Raw genomic sequence first — 24,853 nt, 5'->3', positions numbered from 1 at the left:
GATTTAAAATGTACACAAACGTAGTGTTGCCAGAAACAGTATGAGATTAAACAAAGTGGTCAGTTTAATGAAGATCTGCCAGCAGGCGTGGTGCCCCATCGAGCAGCCTCGTACGCCACTGGTATTACTTTTGATATAAAAAACTATCAACGACTATGAGCTTATCTGCATGTTGCAGACTCTTTAAAAACTCTATCTGGGCTTTGTGGTCACCCTCCTGACTGACGTTACAACACGGTCCCATTGATTTTTAGTATAACGCACATCGAGGAAGGAACAGTGAAAATGAAACGGCAAGCTTGCTGAGCTTGTGGTGTGAACATGCATCGTGTACGACATGTTCGGTGTTACTTTGTTTATTTAAAAATGCACCAGCGACATCAGTGTACATTTAAATAGCTATTTGGCGGTGCGCTAAACATCTGAGAACATCCGTGTTTACTTTTAAGCCTGCCCAATATCTAATATGGTGAAGGGTGGGGACAATATGAGAAGCTGTGCTGCTGATGTTAAAGAGGTTGTCGCGGTCAGAGCGTTAGCAGCGGTCAGAGCGTTAGCAGCTCTCGACGCCATAAACTTTGAGTTGTTGTGCAATGTCAAGCCAATAAAACCATTCAATTGCACAAGAAAAACAACTGTTGTTATATGATTTAATTTATGATTACTTTTATGTGATTGTCAGTTTATGTATCACTCACAGATGTTAAATTACCGGTACCGTATTTTTCGGGCCATAAGGCGCACAGGATTATAAGGGGCATTAAGTGAAACAAAACGGTCAGATAAGTCAAACTTTACGAAACTCATTCTTCTTGCTTCCTCCACTTCCGTACCATTGATTAATTAATGTGGAATTCTCTCGCAGCTGCTCTATTCCCATGTTGTTGCAGTATATTAATCACTAACCTCGTATTGTGGATGGATTATCTCAGTTGTTCTCCTGACTGAAGTTTACAGCATCCTGCCATGCGATTGCATTTGTCCCCAACCATTGGATCGAGTGGAAAAAAGTTAGCGTTCATCTTCTAGCTTCACTGTGTTTGTTATGCTAACATAGCTGTGACGCTGGTAATCACGTAGCACATCATTATATACCAGCTAGCCCAACTTCAGTAACCCTAAAAAGCCACTGCTGTTTAGTTTTCGGTCTTCATTTATGTTGGAAGTGATAGCAGAGCTGTACGTTTTAATTTTTTCAGAAATCTCTGTCAGGACATGGTATATCATGTTTAGGTGGAAACTAGCGAGCTAACTTCCTGCTAACTTTTAACTCCGTTAAATTTAATAAATTCTGTTTTCATGGATGCCTGGATGTTAAACTTAATTGTTACACCTGGTAAAGCAGCAACACTGATCATTTTATTACAGATGAAAGAATTTAGACAGTTTTTAACTTTCAAAGATGCGGCAGTGTTCGTTCGACTTCAGGTCCTGAAGCGGATGGAGTTTTGGACCCTGATTACTCTGCAAGGCTCCTGATTACGGTAGCTCCGACAATCCATCAAGCGGTGCGGCTTCCTATCTTACCAAAGTCGCACTAAAACATTTGCTGACAGATTTTTGTACCACATAAAATCGGTTCGAGGTCAGTAAGCACAACCAGAATTCATACATAAGGAAAATTAAAGGATTTTAAGTGCCTCATAGTGCAGAAAATACCCTATGTCCTAAAACATAACAATAGCAATAATTGACCTAAATAATGGATGACCTCATCTTCCGTGTTGTCAAACCTATGACACCATATACCAACTATACATACCTGACCACATCACCACCACCAGGTGGTGCTTTTTGAGTGTTTCCGCCAAGACCGTCTCTCTGGACATGTCGGAAGACACAAACTCTACTGGCGATTACAGTTTTTGGTCTCCTGACCATTCAAACAGAGCCGGGATGTTCAGGAACGTGCTTGAATCTGAAAATCAGCAGGAAATTCCAACAAACTGCAGTCCAGCAGCTCTGGGAAATGTAAGCAATGGATATGATGTATCCATCCAAGAGCACCAACCAAAACTTGTGCTTTCTGATCTTTGGTGACTTTTAATTCAGGTAGGTGGAATTGTTCTCTCTGAGGAAGGAAATGGCATTTCCCTTTTCGTGGCGCTAAAACTTCATACGATGGAGTCTGCTTCCACTTTCAGACAGCGTGCTGAATTTTTGTCATGGGTCATTAATTAACATCAGCCCATCATGCTCAGACCAACCTCACTGAAATAGTGAATTACACCATGAGAAAGTGAATTTTAAAAAAAATAAAAATGTTGACTGGAAATGAGACATGCTGACAGTTTAGTCCCAGGTGGCTGTTATGGTAATGTGCAGGCTTTTTCTGTACCCTGGGAATGGTTTCATCCCACCTTCTGCTCTCAGAGTCAGTTGAATTGTCAGGGCTTTCTTGGCGTGCTGTCATATGATGAGCTCCCACTTTCGCTGCTCTTGCCCGTTACAATGCCCTCGAGTTAGCAGCATTATGCATTCATTAAGGTTCACTGCTCTGAATACAAATCAGACTGATCTGATTTGTGATTAATAAATTCCACTCGGCTGCTCGCAGTGCTTGACCCCACGGTGAAATGAGGAAATAAAACATTAGCATTTTGTCGCTTATGCTAAGCCATTATCGTTATGTTGCAACTGAAACAGGAAGTTCTGGATCAATAGACATAAATAAATCCCGGTGAATAGGGAGACTCCAGGTCTTACTGCATTTATTTTTGCCTTTTCATCGTGCTGGAAGGTTTTTCTTTTTTTCTGTTTGTTTTAAAGGCACTGCTGAGCAAGTTATTTAGGGAAGCTTGATGCTGCGTTTATATGGGAACCTTTTCTTTGGATTGTCCTTCAACTCAAAGTGCTCTCAAATTACTGAATAGTTTTGGTAGACTTGTGACTTGCACACAGAACCTTTTGGCAGCTGTAGCAGTCCGTCTGTGCAGGTTTCTTCTGTTTGGTCTACGGGGGGAACAGTTCTGCAGTTTTGTACCACAACTCCAATTTTCCTGTACCACAGTCACTATGTGGTGCTGTTAAAACACGCCAGTCTGGTGAAACCTGGAATTTTGAAAAATCGTGCAGGTCCTGAGTGAATAGCAATTTTTAACAAAGTACATGAAAAGGAATAAGTGTACATATCCCAACATACAGTACATTCAAGCATGTTTAGCATGGGTTCAAGCCTGATAATGTAGAGCTTAGTTTGTAATTAATAAAATTAAAAATTTTGGATCTCACTGGAAAAGATCTGCTGATCTGACTCCTGCTAGTTTATAGCAGATTTGTGTTACGTCATACTAGTTGCTGGATGGAAGAAAATGCAAATGTATAAGAGAAATCATAGTTACATAAGCTATTTGTTTTTTGTTTTGTTTTTTTGATAATAAGATGACTATTTTGTTATTAGGAAATCATGAACACCCCTACATGGGCGGGGGTTATATTCACTGTATGCTATCCTTAGCATGGAAACGGTGATGGCAGCCATCAGTCTGTTTGTCTCTCAGGCTTGTAGTTTAATTAGTTTAAATTCTTGTGTGAACAACAGGTTTATTGCTCTTGTTTGCAGCAAATGGGGGGAAAATCCATCAAAATTTCAAGTGGGAGGAAGAGCTGAATGCTGTAACCGCAGGGTGACTCCCATCTGTCAACCTGGCCCTCCACCCTGCCCCCATCCATCCAGCTACACAAGTGTGGTCAACCCCCCCAGCTGACCTACACAATAGAAACATGTCTTTCACTGTGTGGGCTGACTGCTGATTTACACTCGGGCCACTGCACCACACGGTTTTCTTTCACCTCTTATCCATCTTCTGGTCATGATCACATACATTGCTTTTAGTCCCATCGAGCCCTCGCCTCTTCAAAAGCATTTTAGCTGCAGCGCTGCCGAGCACTTGAAGAGATCATCTTACTGCTGAAATGCGTTTAAAACACGAGGTCGGGCTGTATTTTTATTTTTTTATTTCTGGTTCTTCTGTTAAACACGTGGAGGCTAAACAAAGTGACTGTAAATTAGGGCTGCCACGATTAGTCGACTAGTCACGATTACGTCGACTATCAAAATCGTCGACGACTGATTTAATAGTCGACGCGTCATTTGAAGCTTTGTAAGATCCCAAAAGCAGGAATAAGTAGCAGGATTTAAGAGTGTAATAACGGACTGAAACAGAAGATGGCAGCACTGCATGTACAAGGATGCCAGCTGCCGTTAAACCCCGAAGAAGAAGAAACTGTGTCCCAGAATTCATAGCGCGGCCCAGCGCAGTTGTCAACAATGGCGGCAGCTAGTTAGTTTTAATATTACTCTTATTATTCTTTCTGGGTCACAAAATAAACGTTTAACATATTTTCAGGCGAGAATGTAGTTGTGTAAACCTCAAATATCTGCTCAGTTTATCAAGACACCACATATTTTCAAAAGCGCTCCGACGTTTTTGGAGGCGTCTGTTACCCACTAGCTCGATAGCTAGCCGGGGGCCATGAGAGCACCGGACTCCCGGCAGATCGTTTTCAAACCCACCGCCCTACTCAGGTTAAACATATACAAGTCACTTAGATAACTTAAAAATGTTATTGTTTGGCTTTTTTCAGTATTTTATTTGTTCCTGAGTAAATCGGCTGAGTTTATTAAACTCCACCGAAACAATCTGCACATTTAATTAGAATTCAATTAACTATCATCTTGTCTTTATTTTTAGTTAGCACAGACCTTAAACACTTAAAGCTGTAAGCTAATGATAGTTATATAAGAGCAGATGCTGCTGGTGCAATAAGCTGTACTTTTACGTTCAATGGATGATGATCTGATTAGTCGACTAATCGCAAAAATAATCGGTGACTAGTCGACTATCAAAATAATCGTTTGTGGCAGCCCTACTGTAAATCGATCACCGAGGACAGTATTTCAAGAAATGCACAGAGTAATCTGACCGAGTAGAATAGGTGTGATTAGCTTTAGGGGTGGGAATTAGCAATGTAATGATACAAATTATACAAACACTCATTACATGGCAAGCAAGCAGTAATGTTTGTGGCTAAAAATGACGCCAGTGGTGGAGGTCTGAATGAGAGGGTCCATGTTCTAGTCTTTACCACAGTTCTATCACTTTATAACAACTGTACGAAGAGGCTTGAAATTTTATTCCTGGGGTGTGGCTGCTCTGACTGACAGGTCGATGGACAGCCTGTGTGTGTTTGGCTTCACCTCTGCTTATTCAAGTTACCAAACTTGTGGTGCATTTTTAGCTCAGTTATCTAACGATAACATGGCTTGCATTCATAGACTGTATATAAAGGATGGCTCTAACTAAAGGGTCTGAAAAGTGGAGATGGTGCAAAGTGTCTTACATTTGCATTTTTCCTAAGCAGGCCAGCAGACAACGACTCCTGTGGTTGCAGGAAGGGGTTTGTGTGGATGCCTCCCTGTTTGTTTCTTACATAGCCGAAAATGACACTGTGTTGGATTACACAAATATTTTAAGTCCAGTCTGACTGCAGGATGATCGCGCAATACATCACAGTACACACAAAGGAAAAATTGAGTGTTCATTCACTTCGCTGTGGTGTCAGACTGCGTGTGTCGTCCTTATTGATTAAGCTTGATTAGTTGATAAAGCAGCAAACACAGTTACTGTCTGGACTGAGCGGATGATATTAATCACATTGCTTATCTCCACTTGTTTAGTCTGCTCAGCTTGTTTAAAACCTAAATCATTTATTCTGCCAGTTCCTCTGTGTTTAACCTGCCGCAATTCAAGTTGGATTTAATCAAACGTTTTTGTTTTTAAAAATTAAAAAAGTAGGATCAGTAGAATTTGATTAAGTCCTTCAGAGCTGTGGTCTTATGTCTTTTAAAGGTCACCTGAGTGTTGCCGATTGTCAAAACAGCTACTCGGATGTCGCACACTGCTCAGCACTAATACCCATCAGATGACTGTATGCATCCGTCAGTGGAGTTTGCTCAGAAGCCTCCCGCAGGTGCTCGTGGTAGGCTGGCAGACGTTGGCGTAATCTGGGACACGAAGCTGTTGCCAAGGCCCGCCCAACGGAGCTTTGGAGCCCAGAGCCTTGGTTATGGTTTGTGCAGGTGCCAGGCAGGGAAACAAACAGACGAGGGGCAGGGCACCAGCCACCGTACTGTACGCTTCCTCGAAGAACAGTGAAGCAGCTGCAGCGCTGCACTGCAGCTGCTCATCACACCTGAAGAAATCCTCCTAAAATTGCATGAAGTTCTTTTTCTTTAATGCTGACTGTACATGCTGCAGCAGGTAGCTGCAAAAGTCTGTGAATAGTGGATGCAAACATCTGTTTTGTGTTCATCCCTCAAGAAAATGTTCAGGTTAAAGTTATTTATTTGTCTTCTTGGAGATGGTTTCTGACTGGTAAAACACAAGCTTCACGACTAGAACAGTTATGCAGTGTTTAGACCTATTTTTATTGGATCAGGAGAAAATCTGAAAATGTTGCTCGTCAACATTAAATCATGTTTAGTCAACTTGCTGTCTTGTTTGAATTGTTCGGGGAAAAATAAATCAGAAACTTCTCATTTTTTTTCTTTGAAACTGTCATTTTGTGCGTTACTGTTACACTAAAGTAGTTCAAGTTTATTACGTTTATTCACAAGCACATTTTAAAATGAACAAAGTGCTGTGCATGCTGAAGGAAAGACAACTTAACTGTATGATAACAGGGGGAAGAAAATGGGGAAAAACTTCTAACCAGTTTTAAATAAAATGCAAATCAGTCCGTGTACTATTGCGTCGAAACGTCAAAAATAAATAGACACGAAGCAATAACTTTGAGGACTCCTCGGCTGCTGTTTTCAACCATCAATTACCCATAAACACACGAGCAGCGAGTGCAGCTCATGCTGTACTGAGTGTGTGATAGTTTATTGATTTGACAGCATTTGATGGTGCTCTAGACGGCACACGACTACGATGCTGCTAAATGCGCGGTGACTTTGCTTTGTTGTCTTATCCATCAGAGCAATCATGAAAACGCAGACGGACATGGAGGATGTCTAGGTAGGTTGTGATGAAGCTGCTCAGCAGGTAAAGGAAGGATATGTCTGATGTTTTTCTTTTTCACCTTTTAGACCTCCTCCTCGGGGGTCATGGCTTTTAGAGTGCAACCAGTTTGTTGTTAAAGTGTGAAATGGACGGGACAAGCTGTGAATCTGCTGTGCTCTCTGAAGACTTCAGGCCTCGTGGATCATCTTGCTCTGTTATCCTCCTTCCATTTAAGCTACATCCAAGTTGTTACAGACTGTATGAGGGTTTGGGCAATTTAGTTTTTTGTTTTTTTTTAAATCGACCTTTTAAAATGTGGGTAAACATTGGTGCTGTGTTAATTTGCAGACTTTGGCTAATCGTGGCACCAGCAGCCATCTGTTCCTGCTGGTTAAAGTCCATGTTGCCTGTTGGGAATTTGGTTACACATTGCTCTGGTGCAGTGCCAGTTTATTCTGACACAGCCTACATTAAACTTCATTTTCACTGAGATGTTGTCAGACCGAGCTGGTTAAACTAGATGTCCAGCAGGTATTCAGACCTGCCCACGACCAGGACAGGGAGTAAAATCAGACTAGCTCACTAGTCTAAAGTCATGAAACAGTCAAACCTGAGTAGTCTAATGGATGAGGTTAAACACTGTCTGTACTAATATGGTGTAAATCAAAGAACCGTTTAAGCCGTTGGTTACATTCGGTTTTAACTGAAGTCTGATCTCAGATTAGTTTGAGTGGGGCTAACGTTAGCCTTCTCTGCTGCTTGGTTAACAGATGCATAGAACACCAACTGATGTGTAATGTATGAGGTCACGGTTTTCTTACTGTAACCCGGGAGATGAATTTTGTTTCCTGTCTGCCGTGTCTACAGTGAGCAGACATGCTTGCACGAGAGACGAGCGCAGACAGGAACCTTAATCCCTGCATTAATTCCACTGTTGTCAGCACCGCGTTCAAACTTGAAAGTGAAACATGCGTGTTCCTCATCACGACTTGTCAGACTTGTCGTTCAAGCTTTTACAGAAAAGTGACTAAAGTGTTCATTTAGACATAAAATCATCAGTTCTGATGATTTTAAAGGATAAAAGGTGCCTGTTGTGTCTGAGAGTTGTTTTTTTTTGTTTTCTTTTTCTTTTTTCAAACGTGTCTTTATCTCCATCCCACCCTTCTTCATTTCTCTCGCTCCCCTGCGTTCTCCTCATCTCCCCCACCTCCCACCACCTCCTTCACCTTCTCCACCTTCTCATTAACAGCAGCTGCATTCACAGCTTTTTCATTCTGAATAAAATCAGCTGTTGTGGGATGTGATTTTCATATAATCTGGTGTTTACATGCTCTGACGCAGTTAAATGGACAGAATAACGTCATGTTCACTGCAGCGCTTGTTATTGTGACTCATTTCTTTCATTTTTTTTAAGGTAGAGCTAATGTGCTTCTCTCTGATTTCAGCCTCACTTGTATGGTTACTCATATTGATACGAAGTAGTTTAATTATTAGTGCGTGTTCAACTATGCGCTAAAAGCTCAGACTTTTTAAATTCTTTTTTTTTTTTTTTTATATGTATGATGTCAAGAGTGGATGTCCTCATACCCACCAAACGTTCTGTTTCATTAGGGGCAGCCAATCAGTGAGGGCTGATTATGGAGACTGACTGTAAAGGCAGAGAAGCTAAAAGGGTTTGTTCTAAAAGGCTCAAAATAAGACAAATGAGGAGTATTTTGATTTGTGAATCATGCAAAGCTACTCTTACTGAGTCCAAGAAACCCCCTGGAAATATACACCAAAGGTCCACTTCAAGGGTTTGTAATAAAAGTCTAGTTTTTAGACTACCACACTAGTTTCTTTACATTTTTAATATGTTTTGGACCTGTTCGCTCTTTATTATTTTTGTTTAAATTTTGTATCGATATTTCTTTTCCTTCATACAGCCGTAGCCAGCGTCCTGACAGAGACGTGTTAGAGACTGTTGATGTAATGTGGTGCTGACTGGATGGGATAATGGAACACACACACACACACACACACACACACACACACACACACACACACACACACACACACAGGAATAGCTGCACTCTGAGGTGACTTGCCTTGCTTAAAGAGCCAGCCTCCTTTCCTCCTCACTCTCTCTCCCTCCTTCATCTTCCCATCCTCTCTGTTTTCCTCTGCAGTGTTGGTCCTGCCCAGTGGGGAGACAGTCTACTTTCTCCCGCTCGCTCTTCCCCTTTGTATTTCCATTTTACTATCTGCTGTTTTTGCTGCACTCTTGTCTATTTCTGGCTCCTGCTTTTTCTGGTTTCCTCACTCTCTGTCTCTCTCCTGGGACTTGTCTCGATCTCCCACTTGTTGGGCTGGCTGCTTTCTCGTCTGTACCACGTTCACAGCTCATCCTCATTTTCTCCCCGTCACACCCTGTCTCCAGCTCCTTGCGCCCTCCTCCCCTTCGGCATCTTCTCTCCTGACGTTTTTTTCTTTTCTTTTTCCCCACATCCATTTCTTTGTCTTAATGATTGACTCTCGAGTATCCTCCACCACCCTCTTCCTGTCTCCATCTTCTATTCTCCACCTTTTTGTGACTGCATTTTCTTCTTTTTCTTTTTGCTACTCATTTCCCTGCTGATATACAGTACAGTGCTGTCTTGCGGCTCTTAGTGCTCCTTGTTGGGTTTTTTTTTTGTTTCATCTCTCAAATTACACAGCAAGGAGATTGCTCTATAATAGATACTGTGCTATTAGTCCTTCTGTCGATCCCCTGTGGTCTTCATCGGTAAAAGGATTTGTGCCTTCTCTGTTTTTAATAGAGCCGTGCACCCTTCCTGTGTCCAAATCAATAGGCTTCAGCTAGGCTGTCCTGCAGCAGCAAGAAGGGTTATCAGGGTGTGAGGATTTATTGGTGATGCAGTTTATTGCCTTATAAACAAAACTGCAAAGACTAATCATTGATCTGTTTTTTTTTTTTTTGTTTTTTTTTTTTTTTTTGCTTCATCACTTTTAAATAAACTCAGGATTACTGTATTTACTTTATTTTAAGATCACCATCCTTGCAGAATCAGTGTCTGATGTGAGAACCTCATTGTGCAGCATCAGACAGCCAATCACAAAGCTGTGACAGCAGTTCTTCAGACTAGTGTGAGAGCGAGAGGCTTTAATGTGTACAAACCAACCCACACAAGTTCAAAGGGTCTCCTAACGGTATTGTAATTAGTGCTGAATTAGTAGCAGCCTGTGTAGTGTTTAGCAGTTAGTTGGTGTGTATCACAGTTATTATTAGAATTCTTTTCATAGCCCCTTTACATACGCCAGCTGTCAAGTTAATGTCTGCAGAGCTGTTTTAACTTTTAACACATTCGCAAAGTTATTATAAGCCTCATTCACGCACAATCGCATGCATTCATACAAGCCTAAGATTCACATACCCACACTCTGATGGATGCATCAGGGGCAACTCGGGGTTCAGCATCTTACCCAAGGATACTTCGACATGGGGATTAAACTATCAACCTTTTGATTAGTAGACAACGTGGTGGAGCAGGACATTAGCTAATGCTATGTCTGTGGCTACTTCATTAGGAGGACATCACAAAATATTTACATAAATGTAAAATGAGTGGAAATTTATCATAATGTTTTTTCTGAGTCCTATGAGATTTTAATCAGTGGCGTTGATGAAAATGAAACCAGTGATCCCACGCTGACTCATCGTGTCATTATGTTTAGATGCTTAATAGAGACGCGCTTGGCAGAAGAACTGGCAAACTGTGTCAAAGATTAAGGTACTTTGTCTTTGCTGAAAGATAAAAACAAATAGAATTTGGTGACTGTTATAACAGCACAGAATGAAATTGGCTTTTAAAAGACACAAAAATGGTAGGAAAACTGTCAGTGTAACGCAATGGTTACAGTCACAAAACCGTAGTGTATACAAACATTGGCTTGTTGTTATGGCAACAGGTTTGATGATCAGTAAATCATTGGGATCACAGTAATCTGTAAGTCATTGGGAACCAAAGTTGTAATTGAAGGTGAAAACAGATTAAATGCTCAGCCCTAGTTATGAACATAAACCATCAGGCTCTGAAAAGATGCTACAAACAACATCTAAAATGTTTTATATGACCCTGTTTCCTTTGAGACGGTTACATCAGTCGCTTCTACACCACACATATCTGATCCAGAGGCTGTTCACATTAACTCAACACGGACACGTTTCAGTTTTATCCATAATCAGCTTCAGCAGACCCACAGTGCAGACTCTGACATTGTTCCATTCTACTGTGAAGTCTTAATTAATTACTAATTAATTAATAAATTATATAAACTAACGATCAGTTTTTGAAAGTGGACAAATGCTGTTGGTGCACTGTTAAATGCAACAAGTGAGAAAAGACTGCAGCACCACTCAAAGACTGACTGTGATGAGTCAGCTCAACATCATGAAACTACTCACAACACAGCTCGTGTTTTTATGCATTTAATTTTTGATTGAATTGTAAAACTTTTGATATATGAGCTAATTTAGCTTTTGATTCAGCTACTGCATGGGGCGAAGCTCTGCCCGTGCATGTAGGTCTGTTATTATCAGGGCGACCTGCTTAGCAAAGTCATTTAAGTATTTTTGAGTCACAAATAAATAAAACTTTCAATACATTTTTTTTTTTTTTTTTTTTTTTTTTTTAATTAGCTTGCACATGTAATTTACATCGTCCTGACGGACCTACTGTACATTTGCATCTGAGTGTACTGGCTTTGCCTGAAACGTTTTTAACTTGCATGGATGTGGATTTGCATCAGTTCACCTCTTTAGTTCATGTCGTGTTTGATGTGAACGAGCTTAGTCTTTCTCAATGGTCATCCCAACCTTTACGTGAGGTTTTGGTGTATCTGGTTTGTTTGATACTTGGATGTCTACATGATTGAGAAAAGTTAATACCTCTTCTGGACTTCTGAAATCTTGCTGCTCACAAATAGTCCAGCATGCAGTGAGGTAATAATCCCATTGAGATTCCACATAGGGATTTTGATTACGAGCCATAATATTTTAAGCATCCAAAGCAGACTCCCCCTCACCCCCCGGAAAAGTCGCGGAAAAGAACTACCGTGCCCACAGTCCTAAATTGAAACCACATCTGTGATTGGTGGAAGTCTCTGTTACCATGGAAATGTTTCTACCTGTGAAGACAGGTAGCTTAATAAACGGTAAACTTCAGAAATGGCGAGAGTGGTGATTGCTGTAGAGCATGAAGCACTGTGCTACATTGATAACAAGGATAAAATATATACAAAAAAATTATACAACAACGGGATGATTAATAGGTTCAAATTCAAGAAGTTCATCCAGAGTGAGTGTCTGCGTATGTCTAGAATTGCAATGCATTCTGGGATGAGCAGTTTTTAACTGTGGAAAAAAAAAAAAAAGTAGTTCTTCACACAGTCTTGTACCTTGTACCTATCTAGCTCAGAACAAGCAGGAACTATGAAATGTGAACCTATAGTAGCTCTGCAACAGATTACCTGAATTGTAGAACTTGGCTTACTCAGTTACTGAGTATGCTAACACACTGCTTTTAAACCAGTTTCAGCCAACTCTTTGTGCACTTACAAATCATTGAAGTCATTCACATAAAAACAACTCGGCAGCCACCCAGAGCGCAGTTCTCACAGGATCCACGTAACCCAGAAGGCCTCACTTGCTCTTTTACAGTTTGTTTGTCTCTTCTTTCAAAACTGCAAATTACTTTTTTCGATTTTTCTCCCAAACGCCACTGAGCTGAAGCATAGTTTGCCTGTGGCTGAAGGCGGAGGTGCAGGATGTAGCTGTGCTACGTCGCACCTTCATTATCACAGATTTTTAGCAGCATCTGTGGGTGGAATTTCACCTTCTGGCTTCATATTCAGTGAAGTTAGCCGTGTGTGGAGAGAAATGTTACCTGTTACTACTGAATGCGCCCGTGTTTGTGGCTCGGGTGTCTTCTTTGTATGGACAACAGAGTGAAGGAGAAGTGAGCCCGGTATAGAAAGCTGTCTGTCAGAGAGCAGGCGTGGCCCCCAAGCTGCAGTTCTCTGCAGCATCCATCTTCCTCTCCATCTTTGTGCCGCACCTGAATAATGACTCGTGCAAATCAGGCTGGAAAATCAAAGCCTCCATCGATTCTTGTTATCAATCTGGCCACTTCTGCCCTAAAAGCATGGATGAAGAGACAACCAAGGTTGCTGCTCTTCTTTTTTCCGAGGCAAGTACCACACACAAACATTTTTTATTTATTTATTTATTTTTTCCCTTTTTGTTGTCGGAGTCTGTGCCCACCACCTCATCATACCGCCTCCCTCCTCCTCATCTCTATATGAGCCATAGCAACAGTCAAGTGCTTTGCTGTGACCCATCGGTGTAGCAGGGTAATCAGCCGTGTGTGTGTGCGTGTGTGTGTGTGTGTGTGTTACCGGTAATGTCAAGAGATATGCCATTCACTCAGCGTGTCAAAGTCCAGTTTTAATTAGTGCGCATGTGTGTGTGAACCTGTGGCTTTGGAAGAAATGCATAAATCACCACAGCAGCAGTGGTGCAGAGACACAGCTTTGATTTCAAGGTGCCTCGAGGAGTTGTGTGCATCATGTGAGTAACGAGGAGGAACCTTCCTCCTTCATCTGCTTTCAGATTCAGATTTCACAAAGTCACAGCGCTGCCTCATTTTAATTTGACCTCCAAACAAACCTTAAAGCTGTCAAACTCTTTCTGCTCCTTAAGGAGATATCATCGCTTCACTGCTAATGTGGAGGATTTCTTTAAGGTTTTGTTTTTTTTTTTTTTGTTCGTTTGTTTGTTTTTTGTGCTAAATTAATGCTCACCAGATTGCTCTGCAGAAAAATCAGATGTGAGAGTAAATTCACAAACCTGAGCAAATTGTGCTTAAAACTTAAAAGTTGTCTTTTACTTTTTTGCGAACATCAGTATTTCTGCAAGGGTCACGTTTTTCTATCAACATCCAAGTTTAATAATGTTGTTTTTCAAGCTACTGTACACTGGAATCATCTTAATTCTGCATCATTAGTTTAGTAGCTGTGACCTTTCATTAGTACTTGGCTTCTGACTTATTTTAAGGTCAAGTTTATTTATATAGCACATTTCAAACAGCGATTGTGATTTAAATTGCTCAAGTGTTTGTGCAGATCTAATATTTAGGGGGAGACTATTCCAAAGTCTGGGACCTGCCACGGAGAAGGCTCTATCACCACGAGATTTGAGATTAGTCTGTGGGATAGACAGCATCAATTTTGAGCTAGACCTCATGGTTTTTCCTGGAGCATAAGCAGAGAGGAGCTCAGACAGGTAAGGAGGGGCTCGGGCGTTAAGTGACTTAAAAACAAAAAGTAAAAGTTTAAATTGTAGGAGACAGGAAGCCAGTGTAAAGAAGCTAAAAGCATTTTGGACCATCTGAATACGATGGATGATGGCCTGGTCTAGACCAAAATACAATGAATTGCAGTAGTCCAATCTGCAAGTAAGGAAAAGGTGAATAACACGTTCAAAGACGTTAGCTGGGAGGTATGGCTTTACCTTGGCTAGCTGTCTTAACTGAAAGAAGCAGGACTGAACTACTGCACTCACCTGCTTATTCAATTTAAAAGAACCATCAATGTAGACACCGAGGTTTTTTACATGTGTTTTACAATAGGAGGAAAGGGGGCCCAGAGTGCTATCGATGTGATTGAAGTTGCCAAAAATGACAACTTCAGTTTTATTTTCATTTAGCTTCACTATTTATCACACAGATACATAACACACAAACTCCTCTGATTCCACTGATTTCAGTTTCTGCTGTTAGTCTGAGCAGTGACGTCCTGACCTTTCCTGCAGGACACTGATGCGATCCCAAGCTCTCTGAGAGACAAAGTCCTTCCATCGTGTTTTGGCTCTGTCCCCAGATCCCCTCCAGGACACACCCAAAACACCTCATCTACTGGCCCCAGTAGCTGTGTTGTTAGGGGTTGCTTGGTCTATGTAGGGTTTTCCAAGGAAAGGTAAGGGGCTAGGCCAGGTATGGCTCAAATAACTGTGAAGACAAAATCTAGATACTTGGAGCGGGGATACCAGGCTGTCCAGTGTTTACTGTATATGATTCTCCTCGTCTTTTCTCTTTCTCTGTCCTCGCTGTTTTGCCCCTTCCCCTACCTCCCTTTAAGTCTTTCTCTTTCTTACACACATGGTAAAAGAGAGTAAGTAATGCAAAGGTCAACCAAGACACTGCTGGATGAAACAAGAGCACTTAAGATCAGCCAAAAAAAGGTGTAATATATGGTTTTTTATTTTTTATCTCCCTTTAGTTCCTCAATTACTGCCTAAATCACTCATTTAGGCAGTAAGAGACGTAGACTGTAAGATGGTGACCATTTGTATTTTTAGACATCAGTACAACTCACGCATTTTAAATAAAAAAAGGAACTCGAAGGTTTAGGTTTCTAATGTTTCATGTGTGTTGATGCTGAACACAAACATACAGTTAAATCAAGGGTAAGACAAAACTGGGTGCATGTAGCTCATTGGTGGTTAAAGCAGCTTCTACCAGATCTGTAAGCCCAGGCGATCCTCTCTGCTGAGAGATAACAGTATCAGGAGGGGAAAATGTTTTTGCTTTATCACTTTTGTAACGCGTTGCTCGATGGGATGGCAGCGCCGTCCCTCCTCCTCAACTTCACCTCTTCCTGGAGAGTCGTCGCTACCACCGCGGGGGCATGCAGCTCCCTAGCAGAATTAAGGAACAGAGTGTAAATGACATAATCCAGTTACAAGGTGTACGGTGGATTAAAATTACAGTTACACATGTTAAGTGGATTATACTTTGATACCAACAGGACACTTTTAACAGCTGCCTGACCAGCGCGTTCGCACTCGGTGGTTATGTTTCTGTACCTGTGCTTTAAACGCAGCGTTTCTGACTACAGCAGCGCACTGCAGCACAAAGCACTGAAAGAATATTAATGAAGAAGAGCTGCATTTGTGGGTCTGTCCAAAAAAAGCTCTTCTCTTGGCTAAAAGCTTCAGATAAGTAGGGACAGAAGTTGGTGTGTGTACATGCTCTAATCCTGAGCTGCAGAGAAATGAGGAGATGACAAGCTGATGTTTAATCGAGTACAAGGGAACATGGCGACCCATCGATTATATCCCCTCCACACAGTCACACACACACTCAGTGGCTCCTCTCCCAGAAACCAGAGGAGTTGGGTTACAGTGTAAGATAAAGCTGAAGAGCTTGTGTGTGTGTGTGTGTGTGTGTGCTTGCAGGCGCTTTTCATACTGTCCTCAACAGGATGTTTGGGCATCTTTACTCATACAAACTGCAGCCATACAGTCTTCACTGTTATCTCCAGCACCTTCTTGTTGCTGTGCTCATTTCTAGTCCAACTCTTTGCAGTAAAATTAAAAATGTATTTCCAAACATTGAAGAGTTGTGTGCTGATTGTCCTGATGCAGAGTTTAGCCCTGTTTCTGAATCTCTGCTGTGCAGGCATAAAATGACCCAGAAATGACCCTCTCAGTCCAAAGACAGGAGTGATGTTTTGTTAATTAGTGACTCTGGCTGCAGGTGTGAGTGGCCTTCTCTCTGTGTTAGCCCAACAGTGGCGACCTGTCCAGGGTCTGGCCTCGCTATGACCCTGAAGTGGATAAGCAGTTAACAAACTAAATGGATGGATTGTGTTGATTAGTATTCTGATCAGTCAGCTCATCAGCTGATTGTTTCAGCTCTAATAATAGCAGTATTACCTGCTTACCTACACATGAGTCTGATATAAGTATATATTCCTGTTTTTCTCCATCCCCATTAGAGCAGGGCGATATGACCCAAAATATTTATCACGATATACATTTGAAAATTTGCGATAACGATATAACTGACGATATAATTGACACTAGACAAAATTCTTTACAACTCAACTTTATTAGTGCAAACAAAAAAACCATCAATGTATTTGCACTTAATGCACTTTAAAAAAGCTGCTTGTTTAAAGTTATATAAAAATTCAACAGTGCAAATGCAAATTCGTTGCTGACAGTTTAACCAAAAGGCATTTCCAGTGGCAATTGGCCGACATATCCTCAGCATAACCATGTATAATATCCACAAAACTTACAAAGAGGTTATACACACACAACACGGTAATATTATGTTGAAGCACAGTACGTATCACTCCGCGAGGCGCCTGCCTACGATAGCCGTAATGCTCCAACAATCCGGGTTCGTAGCTTAGCAAAGTCGCACTAAAACATTTGACAGATTTTCAAGCGCCGTGTACCACATAAATCGTTTCGAGGTCAGTAAACACAACCAGAATTCATACAAGGCACACGGGATTATAAGGGGCACTGTCGATTTTCAGAAAAATCAAAGGATTGATCTAAGTGTGCCGTATTTTCAAAAAAACACTGCAATAACGACGGCCCGCTAGCATGCTCTACCAAAAATAGTGCTTTGTTGTGTGTCTGACGGACGAAAGCCAAACCAGTTCCACACCACTGAAGTTGCAGCATTTTTACAAACCAATTCTGGTTCATCCGTTTCAGTTAACGATCAACTTTCGCTCTTCTTATTCTCATTTTATTCGATTTCTACTCTCTCCTCTACTTCCATCTGCGTCTGTCCAAACTCTGGTTTTTTGGTTCGCTGCCACTTCTCTTCCTGCCAGTAAAGCCATCTTTTCCACTTGCCTATAGTGAAAATAGGCCCTCCCACAGGTCACCTTTTTACAGCAGGGGTTTTCAAAGTTTTCATCACTGAGTGCCAGTTTGGGAGCCAGCACCTGATTGAGTGCTGCATAGGAATGTTAAACTCTGTTGCGAGGGTGGTGGTATTTAGTGCTGGTGTTTCTTCATTTCATTCAGTCACTTTTCTCGCTTGTATGTTTTTGGACACACGGTTTAGTTGTCTAGGAACAGAGGAGGTGGTTGTCTTGAAATTAGTTGCTCATCCTGTCCATGCGTATCGTTATCCAGGGTAACTCCCGCCTTTCATTAAGGCTGTAAAATTAAAAAATGAGGCTACAAGATGGCAGCGATCAAACTGAGGACCTAACAAATGCAAAGTGAATTTGCTTTAAGCCTGAAATTCACTTTTTTATTTTCACGCAGCTCATTGTTGTTGTTTAGAGCTTCTTCATTCAGGTGAACGACTTCATGAAAGTCCGATTTTTATCACAGCAGTGTACCGTTCAGAGTTCACCTCTCATAACGCTCGGTTAACATTTACATGAGCTGTACTATTTGTGTGTCTCTGTGAATTGTGTGTCATCTTTAGAGTTTAAAAGAAGGCAAATAGGCTTTTTTAGGTTTATTTGAAGATGTTTCACCTCTCAAGATGCTTCTTTGGGTCTAGAACTGATGGAAAGTCCCAGGTAATGAACCCCTTGTGGGGGCTGTGTTATCCTTGTTTCTTTCAAGGGTGGTTCAGTGTATTTCGTCCTAAAGGAGAATGAAAGAAGCACTCAAACACCTTCTTTTCATATTTGGAGAATCTGAAGAGCTACTTCTGGGTCACTTCCCCCATTTAGAGTCCTGTGTCTTCAGCAACGGTCCACGTCTTACAGTCTCACGTTGGTGCACTTTTGTGTTTCTGCCCTGACTGGACTCTTAACACCTAATGTAGCAATCTGAGGCATTAAAACCTCGCTCTTGCACATTTTGGTGATTTTGGACCCTGAACGTTTTCCCCCCTCAGCCGTAAAAGTCTGATGGGGTATTGTTTTGACCCTGCCGGGCACGCAAGCGACATGATCACATTCACAAACTTGTGAATGTGATCACAAAGTCACATTCACAATCACAGATCACAGAGTCGAGGTGTCACATTCACAAGTTTGTGAATGTGACACCTCGACTCTACTAAAAATCTCAAATAAGTTTGAGTCTCAGTGACCTTGACCTCAAGGTTAGAAGTCAAAGGTCAAGTTTTCTAAAAATCTTATGAATGTGAAAACTTCAGAACACAGTCACGTAGCATTTTGAAATTCATGCTGTAGGTGTCTCTACTAGGAGGCTAAAGGGTACTACTGGTCACCGCCAGTATTTTTGTAGATGAATTTTTGGTAACAGCAGGTGGTGTTTTTGTCCTCTCGGGTGTAGTGTGTGGTGTTTATGCACAAACTGAACAGCGCCTGCCTCCGTGGGATTCAAAGTTTTGTTTTTGTTTATTTTTGCAGTTTGTTCCATGTAAAGGCATCAACAGCCCAACAACAACTGAGTTAGCTAGCATTATACCATTTAGTCAAGCATAACTACTGGCACTATGGAGGTAACAAAAATACTTCTAATTGTGATTATTCTACTTTTAATGATTAAAAGTAGAGTAAACTTAACATTTAAGTACAGTAAAGCAGCGGTCCCCAACCCCCGGGCCTCGGACCGGTACCGGTCCATGAGTCGTTTGGTACCGGGTCGCGAGAGTTGAGGCTCAGGTGTGAAATGTATGAGTTTCAGGGTTTTTATCGGTTTTCAGCGTTATTTTGTTATTGTTTTGATCATTAACTCGGTTTTCCTGGGTCTTTTCACGTGTGTTATGAATAAATCTTCTTTTTTTCGGTACCGGTACTAGTTTTATTTTGTTGTATTTCTCTGTGACACATTAAAGGCCGGCCCATGAAAATATTGTCGGGCATAAACCGGTCCGTGGTGCAAAAAAGGTTGGAGACCGCTGCAGTAAAGCGTTTTACCGTATCTGTCAAATAAGAAATTAAAGGAATTTCCCAAGTTTGGGATAAATGAATCGTATCTTAAAGGAAGCGGTATACATATGAAAAGCACAAATACAGGGAGTGCAGAATTATTAGGCAAGTTGTATTTTTGAGGAATAATTTTATTATTGAACAACAACCATGTTCTCAATGAACCCAAAAAACTCATTAATATCAAAGCTGAATGTTTTTGGAAGTAGTTTTTAGTTTGTTTTTAGTTTTAGCTATTTTAGGGGGATATCTGTGTGTGCAGGTGACTATTACTGTGCATAATTATTAGGCAACTTAACAAAAAACAAATATATACCCATTTCAATTATTTATTTTTACCAGTGAAACCAATATAACATCTCCACATTGACAAATATACATTTCTGACATTCAAAAACAAAACAAAAACAAATCAGCGACCAATATAGCCACCTTTCTTTGCAAGGACACTCAAAAGCCTGCCATCCATGGATTCTGTCAGTGTTTTGATCTGTTCACCATCAACATTGCGTGCAGCAGCAACCACAGCCTCCCAGACACTGTTCAGAGAGGTGTACTGTTTTCCCTCCTTGTAAATCTCACATTTGATGATGGACCACAGGTTCTCAATGGGGTTCAGATCAGGTGAACAAGGAGGCCATGTCATTAGTTTTTCTTCTTTTATACCCTTTCTTGCCAGCCACGCTGTGGAGTACTTGGATGCGTGTGATGGAGCATTGTCCTGCATGAAAATCATGTTTTTCTTGAAGGATGCAGACTTCTTCCTGTACCACTGCTTGAAGAAGGTGTCTTCCAGAAACTGGCAGTAGGACTGGGAGTCGAGCTTGACTCCATCCTCAACCCGAAAAGGCCCCACAAGCTCATCTTTGATGATACCAGCCCAAACCAGTACTCCACCTCCACCTTGCTGGCATCTGAGTCGGACTGGAGCTCTCTGCCCTTTACCAATCCAGCCACGGGCCCATCCATCTGGCCCATCAAGACTCACTCTCATTTCATCAGTCCATAAAACCTTAGAAAAACCAGTCTTGAGATATTTCTTGGCCCAGTCTTGACGTTTCAGCTTGTGTGTCTTGTTCAGTGGTGGTCGTCTTTCAGCCTTTCTTATCTTGGCCATGTCTCTGAGTATTGCACACCTTGTGCTTTTGGGCACTCCAGTGATGTTGCAGCTCTGAAATATGGCCAAACTGGTGGCAAGTGGCATCTTGGCAGCTGCACGCTTGACTTTTCTCAGTTCATGGGCAGTTATTTTGCGCCTTGGTTTTTCCACACGCTTCTTGCGACCCTGTTGACTATTTTGAATGAAACGCTTGATTGTTCGATGATCACGCTTCAGAAGCTTTGCAATTTTGAGACTGCTGCATCCCTCTGCAAGATATCTCACTATTTTTGACTTTTCTGAGCCTGTCAAGTCCTTCTTTTGACCCATTTTGCCAAAGGAAAGGACGTTGCCTAATAATTATGCACACCTGATATAGGGTGTTGATGTCATTAGACCACACCCCTTCTCATTACAGAGATGCACATCACCTAATATGCTTAATTGGTAGTAGGCTTTCGAGCTACACAGCTTGGAGTAAGACAACATGCATGAAGAGGATGATGTGGACAAAATACTCATTTGCCTAATAATTCTGCTCTCCCTGTATGACCTTGAACTAAACTAGCTGTTCACTGGTGTTTCATCTGTTTCATGTATGAACCCATGAAGTCCTGCATGCTGTGGTTTAAAGGTGAAGGAAATGCACAGCAAGGATGTGAGCCGGAGTTGTTTTTGGTGTTTGTTTGTTTTTTTGGGGTTTTTTTTTTTTTTTTTTAAAGGAGAAACCAAGATATCCATATAAGTGAAATAAAATCCACAGTAAAGGGCAGGGTCTATTCCTTTATCAAGGAGAAAAACTGCGATGTACAGTTGAAATGAAGACATCATTAAGACATCTCAGGGGTTAAATACGCAGCAAAACTTCTTTACATGGGCAGAAAGGGCAGTCTTCAGTAGTCCAGGCCACTTCAGCTCATGTTGCCCATGATGTCAAATTAATTTGACATCCTTTATGTAGTTTGTGTACATGATCTAGTCATATTTGGAGATCAGGCCAGCAGTTAATGGATTTTTAAAAACGTTTTAAAACGTATCCTCTCTAAAGAAAAACCCATGTGTGAACAGAGAAGGTGTATATCTATCATGGAAACTGAATTTGGACGCGGGCTGTAAATCAGTCTGATAACGGGGAGCTCACACTCCTGGTAGAACATGAGGAGTGCGTTTTATGCCGTTTACCTGCTGATCGTTTTTTAATGTTGTTCTCTAAGCATTAATTATAAACCATCTGTGTGTTGGCATCCAAAAAGCATTGAAACTCTCTATAGCTGCTGCTCAGCCATTGTTCATTACAGCAGGCATGTTTTTGTTTAGTTTTTTAATTAATTTACTGCAGGCCTGTTTTCAGTCTGGATTCCTGCGCACAGGCATGGCGTGACACAGCAGAATTCAGTTCACAGGAACAATGTTTCCCTCTGAGAGTTGATCCGATGCCAAGTTTAGTCCAACAGCTTCTGTTTTCTGCCCTCTCCGATCGCTGCAAGCTGTGACTTTGTCCGCCCCTCAGACTATCCACAAACCATTTCAGTTTTACTGGATCTGTATTCTTTTATTTCAGTGTTTTGATTAGCAATTGAAAGTGAAATTGTGTTTGCTGACTCGTCCGGTGCTGAATAAACACTCCTGCTGGCCGGCTCAGTGAAATGCGTCTCTTTGTTTGGACAGCAGAGTCGTTTATCTGCTCTCAGAGGGCGTTGCAGCTCTGCCGAGTGGTCGTGTGGGTGAGGACGGGATGCCCGTGTGACAAATTGCATAAGTAGCGCTCTTATGGTCCGAGTGCAAATAGATTTCATTGCTGGTTAATTTCCAGCTCTGTGTCCAGGCTCCATTAGAGTTATTGATGTGCAGCGTTCTCCTCTGCTGTAAGGGTTATTATAAGAAGATGATGATCCAATTTCAGTGTCACACACTCAGCAGCTTCTGTGAGCATTGAGATGTCTTAACCATGAAGTCACTCAGCTGCGTTAGCCACCATTTTCTCAAACCGTTTGCTCTTTCTCTTGCAGTTAAAACTTGAAGATCGATCGATCGTCATCAGAGACTTCGTGCGAAGAAACAACTCTAATGTGAGTGCGGCCCTCCGCCTGTTTGGAACTCTTTCACCTTCTCTCTGTCTGCGCCGCTCTCTCGTTTTCCCTCTGACAGTCACGTCACTGTTCATCACTCTGTTTCATTTGCTGCATCAGGCATGACCCGAATATTACTGCAGGTCTGCTCGTGTAGAGGACTGAAAGGAGACTCTTACCTCGTGTAACACGCAGTCTGAATACAAATGAAACATTAAGCTCTGAGGTTTTCTTCACAGTGCGAGGTCTTGTGCATGCAAAAAACTCCTAAAAGGTCTGAGGTGCTAACAGGCTGATGTGCGTCTCTGTTGTGTTTCAGGATAACCAGTGTGGCTCCGTGACCAACATGAACATCGAGTGTGCAGTGAAATTAGTTGGAACCAACTGCGTTCTGTATCCAGTCAACAGCAAAGACCTGCAGCACATCTGGGTAAGAAGATGAGCCGAAAGACCAAATTTACTAAGATTCAGTTCAGCGTGAGAACCTCTGCCCTGCTTTGCTTTAAGCTAAATTAGTTTCTCTGCTTTGCTTTCTTTTAACGTTTGTGGATGTTTGACGTGAGGAGAATTCAACTTAAGCACTCAGTGACACGTTCTTGCCTTAAACAGTCCTATATAAATAATCTATACTTTACTCAAGTTAACTGCTTTTCTTACTGCAAGCAAAGGCTTCTAATAACAGGGAAGGTGGTCCTGGTCAGAACAACTTTCCTAAATTGACCTCTAGAGACTCTGTAGCTTCATATGGGGACATTGCATTTTGGCTTTTCTGCACTTTATACTTGCCTCTGCTGTGTTAGGCTCTTAAGCAAGCCTATAACAAACTAAAAATAATTACTTTCAGAAGCGATACTTACCAGGTTTGACTAATCCCAGTTAGCTGGGAGAAATTAAAAAGAGCAAGAGCTCGAGTCTCAGGAAGTAGAAATCGGACTGAATTTATTTACAACAGTGAAAGTGGAAATGCTGAGACCAGTGAAATAAAAGTCCTGTTTGAGACCTCTCGCGTGATGTTTACACACCTTTGAATTATGTAACACATAAAGATATAAAGCATGCACGACCACCTTAAATGTGTTTTACATCAGCCGCATTTGAGGAGTAAGAAAAAAGCTCTTTTTCACACTAACTGGTATGTGTGTGTTGTTATTATTATTATTATTATTATTATTATTATTATTAATAAAAGCATTTTATGCACCTACAAATCTTTTTATAATAAAAATGCAGGAAGTGTGTTTAGTTTTAGTCTTCAGTCAGATTCATCCACACGTCCGACCTGATGGAAACAGTGGTGCAAAAGTTTGACATTTGACCTTCTTAGAGTGGAGTATCTCTCCAGTATCTCTGCTGTTCTAAGCATCTTCCTAATAGGACCTGTAACGTATTAATAAGAAAACACACACATGAATAGAAACGGCATTAAAAGGAAACATTTTTAAACAGGCCGACAGGAGCAAACCAGCTCTGGAAACAAACTGATGTTAAACTGAATGGAAAACGCAAAGCTGGAACTCACAGTGTGAGTCTGGCTCATAGCTGCTAACTAGCCTTTGCTCTCACACACAGATGCTTTCACAGCACTGCATGGGTTTAGTCTTTATTTCCTTTTCTGAGATCAAATGCGGTGCACAGCACTCCTGTAGCTGTTTTACCGACTGTTGGATTCGTCTACAAACCTTACAGCTGATTTCAGTAACATAATCACTGCTGTCCTGTCAGCTGCACTTCACAGGGACAGCAGAGAGTCACTCACTTCCCACAACAAGTGCTAACGAGGCGATCTTCTTAAAAAGGTCACCGTCCGCGCACGTTTGTTGTGCACATTGCAGAAATTTAAGCACTGAAGTGCAGAAATAAATTCTAATACTTTGACATTTAAATCAGATTTCGTTACCTCAAACTGTGCCTTTGAGGGGGTGACCATACATTTAACTCTGATTGGTCCAAATATACAGTGTTTTTCAAGCTTA

General features: G+C 41.4%; 1 protein-coding gene across 2 annotated transcripts in view; it reads left to right on the top strand.

The window, feature by feature from the left end:
- ube2o (ubiquitin-conjugating enzyme E2O) overlaps positions 1-24,853 on the top strand; it is a 47,388-nt gene that overhangs the window by 4,622 nt on the left and 17,913 nt on the right. For both annotated transcript variants that reach the window (XM_004539239.6, XM_012919106.5), the window contains exons 2-3: positions 22,821-22,880; positions 23,200-23,310. In XM_004539239.6, coding sequence (XP_004539296.2) covers positions 22,821-22,880; positions 23,200-23,310 — 171 coding nt within the window. The remainder of the gene's footprint in view (positions 1-22,820; positions 22,881-23,199; positions 23,311-24,853) is intronic.

The sequence above is a fragment of the Maylandia zebra genome, linkage group LG6 (genome assembly GCF_041146795.1).
Source record: "Maylandia zebra isolate NMK-2024a linkage group LG6, Mzebra_GT3a, whole genome shotgun sequence".
NCBI lineage: Eukaryota > Metazoa > Chordata > Actinopteri > Cichliformes > Cichlidae > Maylandia > Maylandia zebra.
The sequence above is the reverse complement of the archived record's forward strand: the minus strand, read 5'-3'. Positions and strand labels throughout refer to the sequence as shown.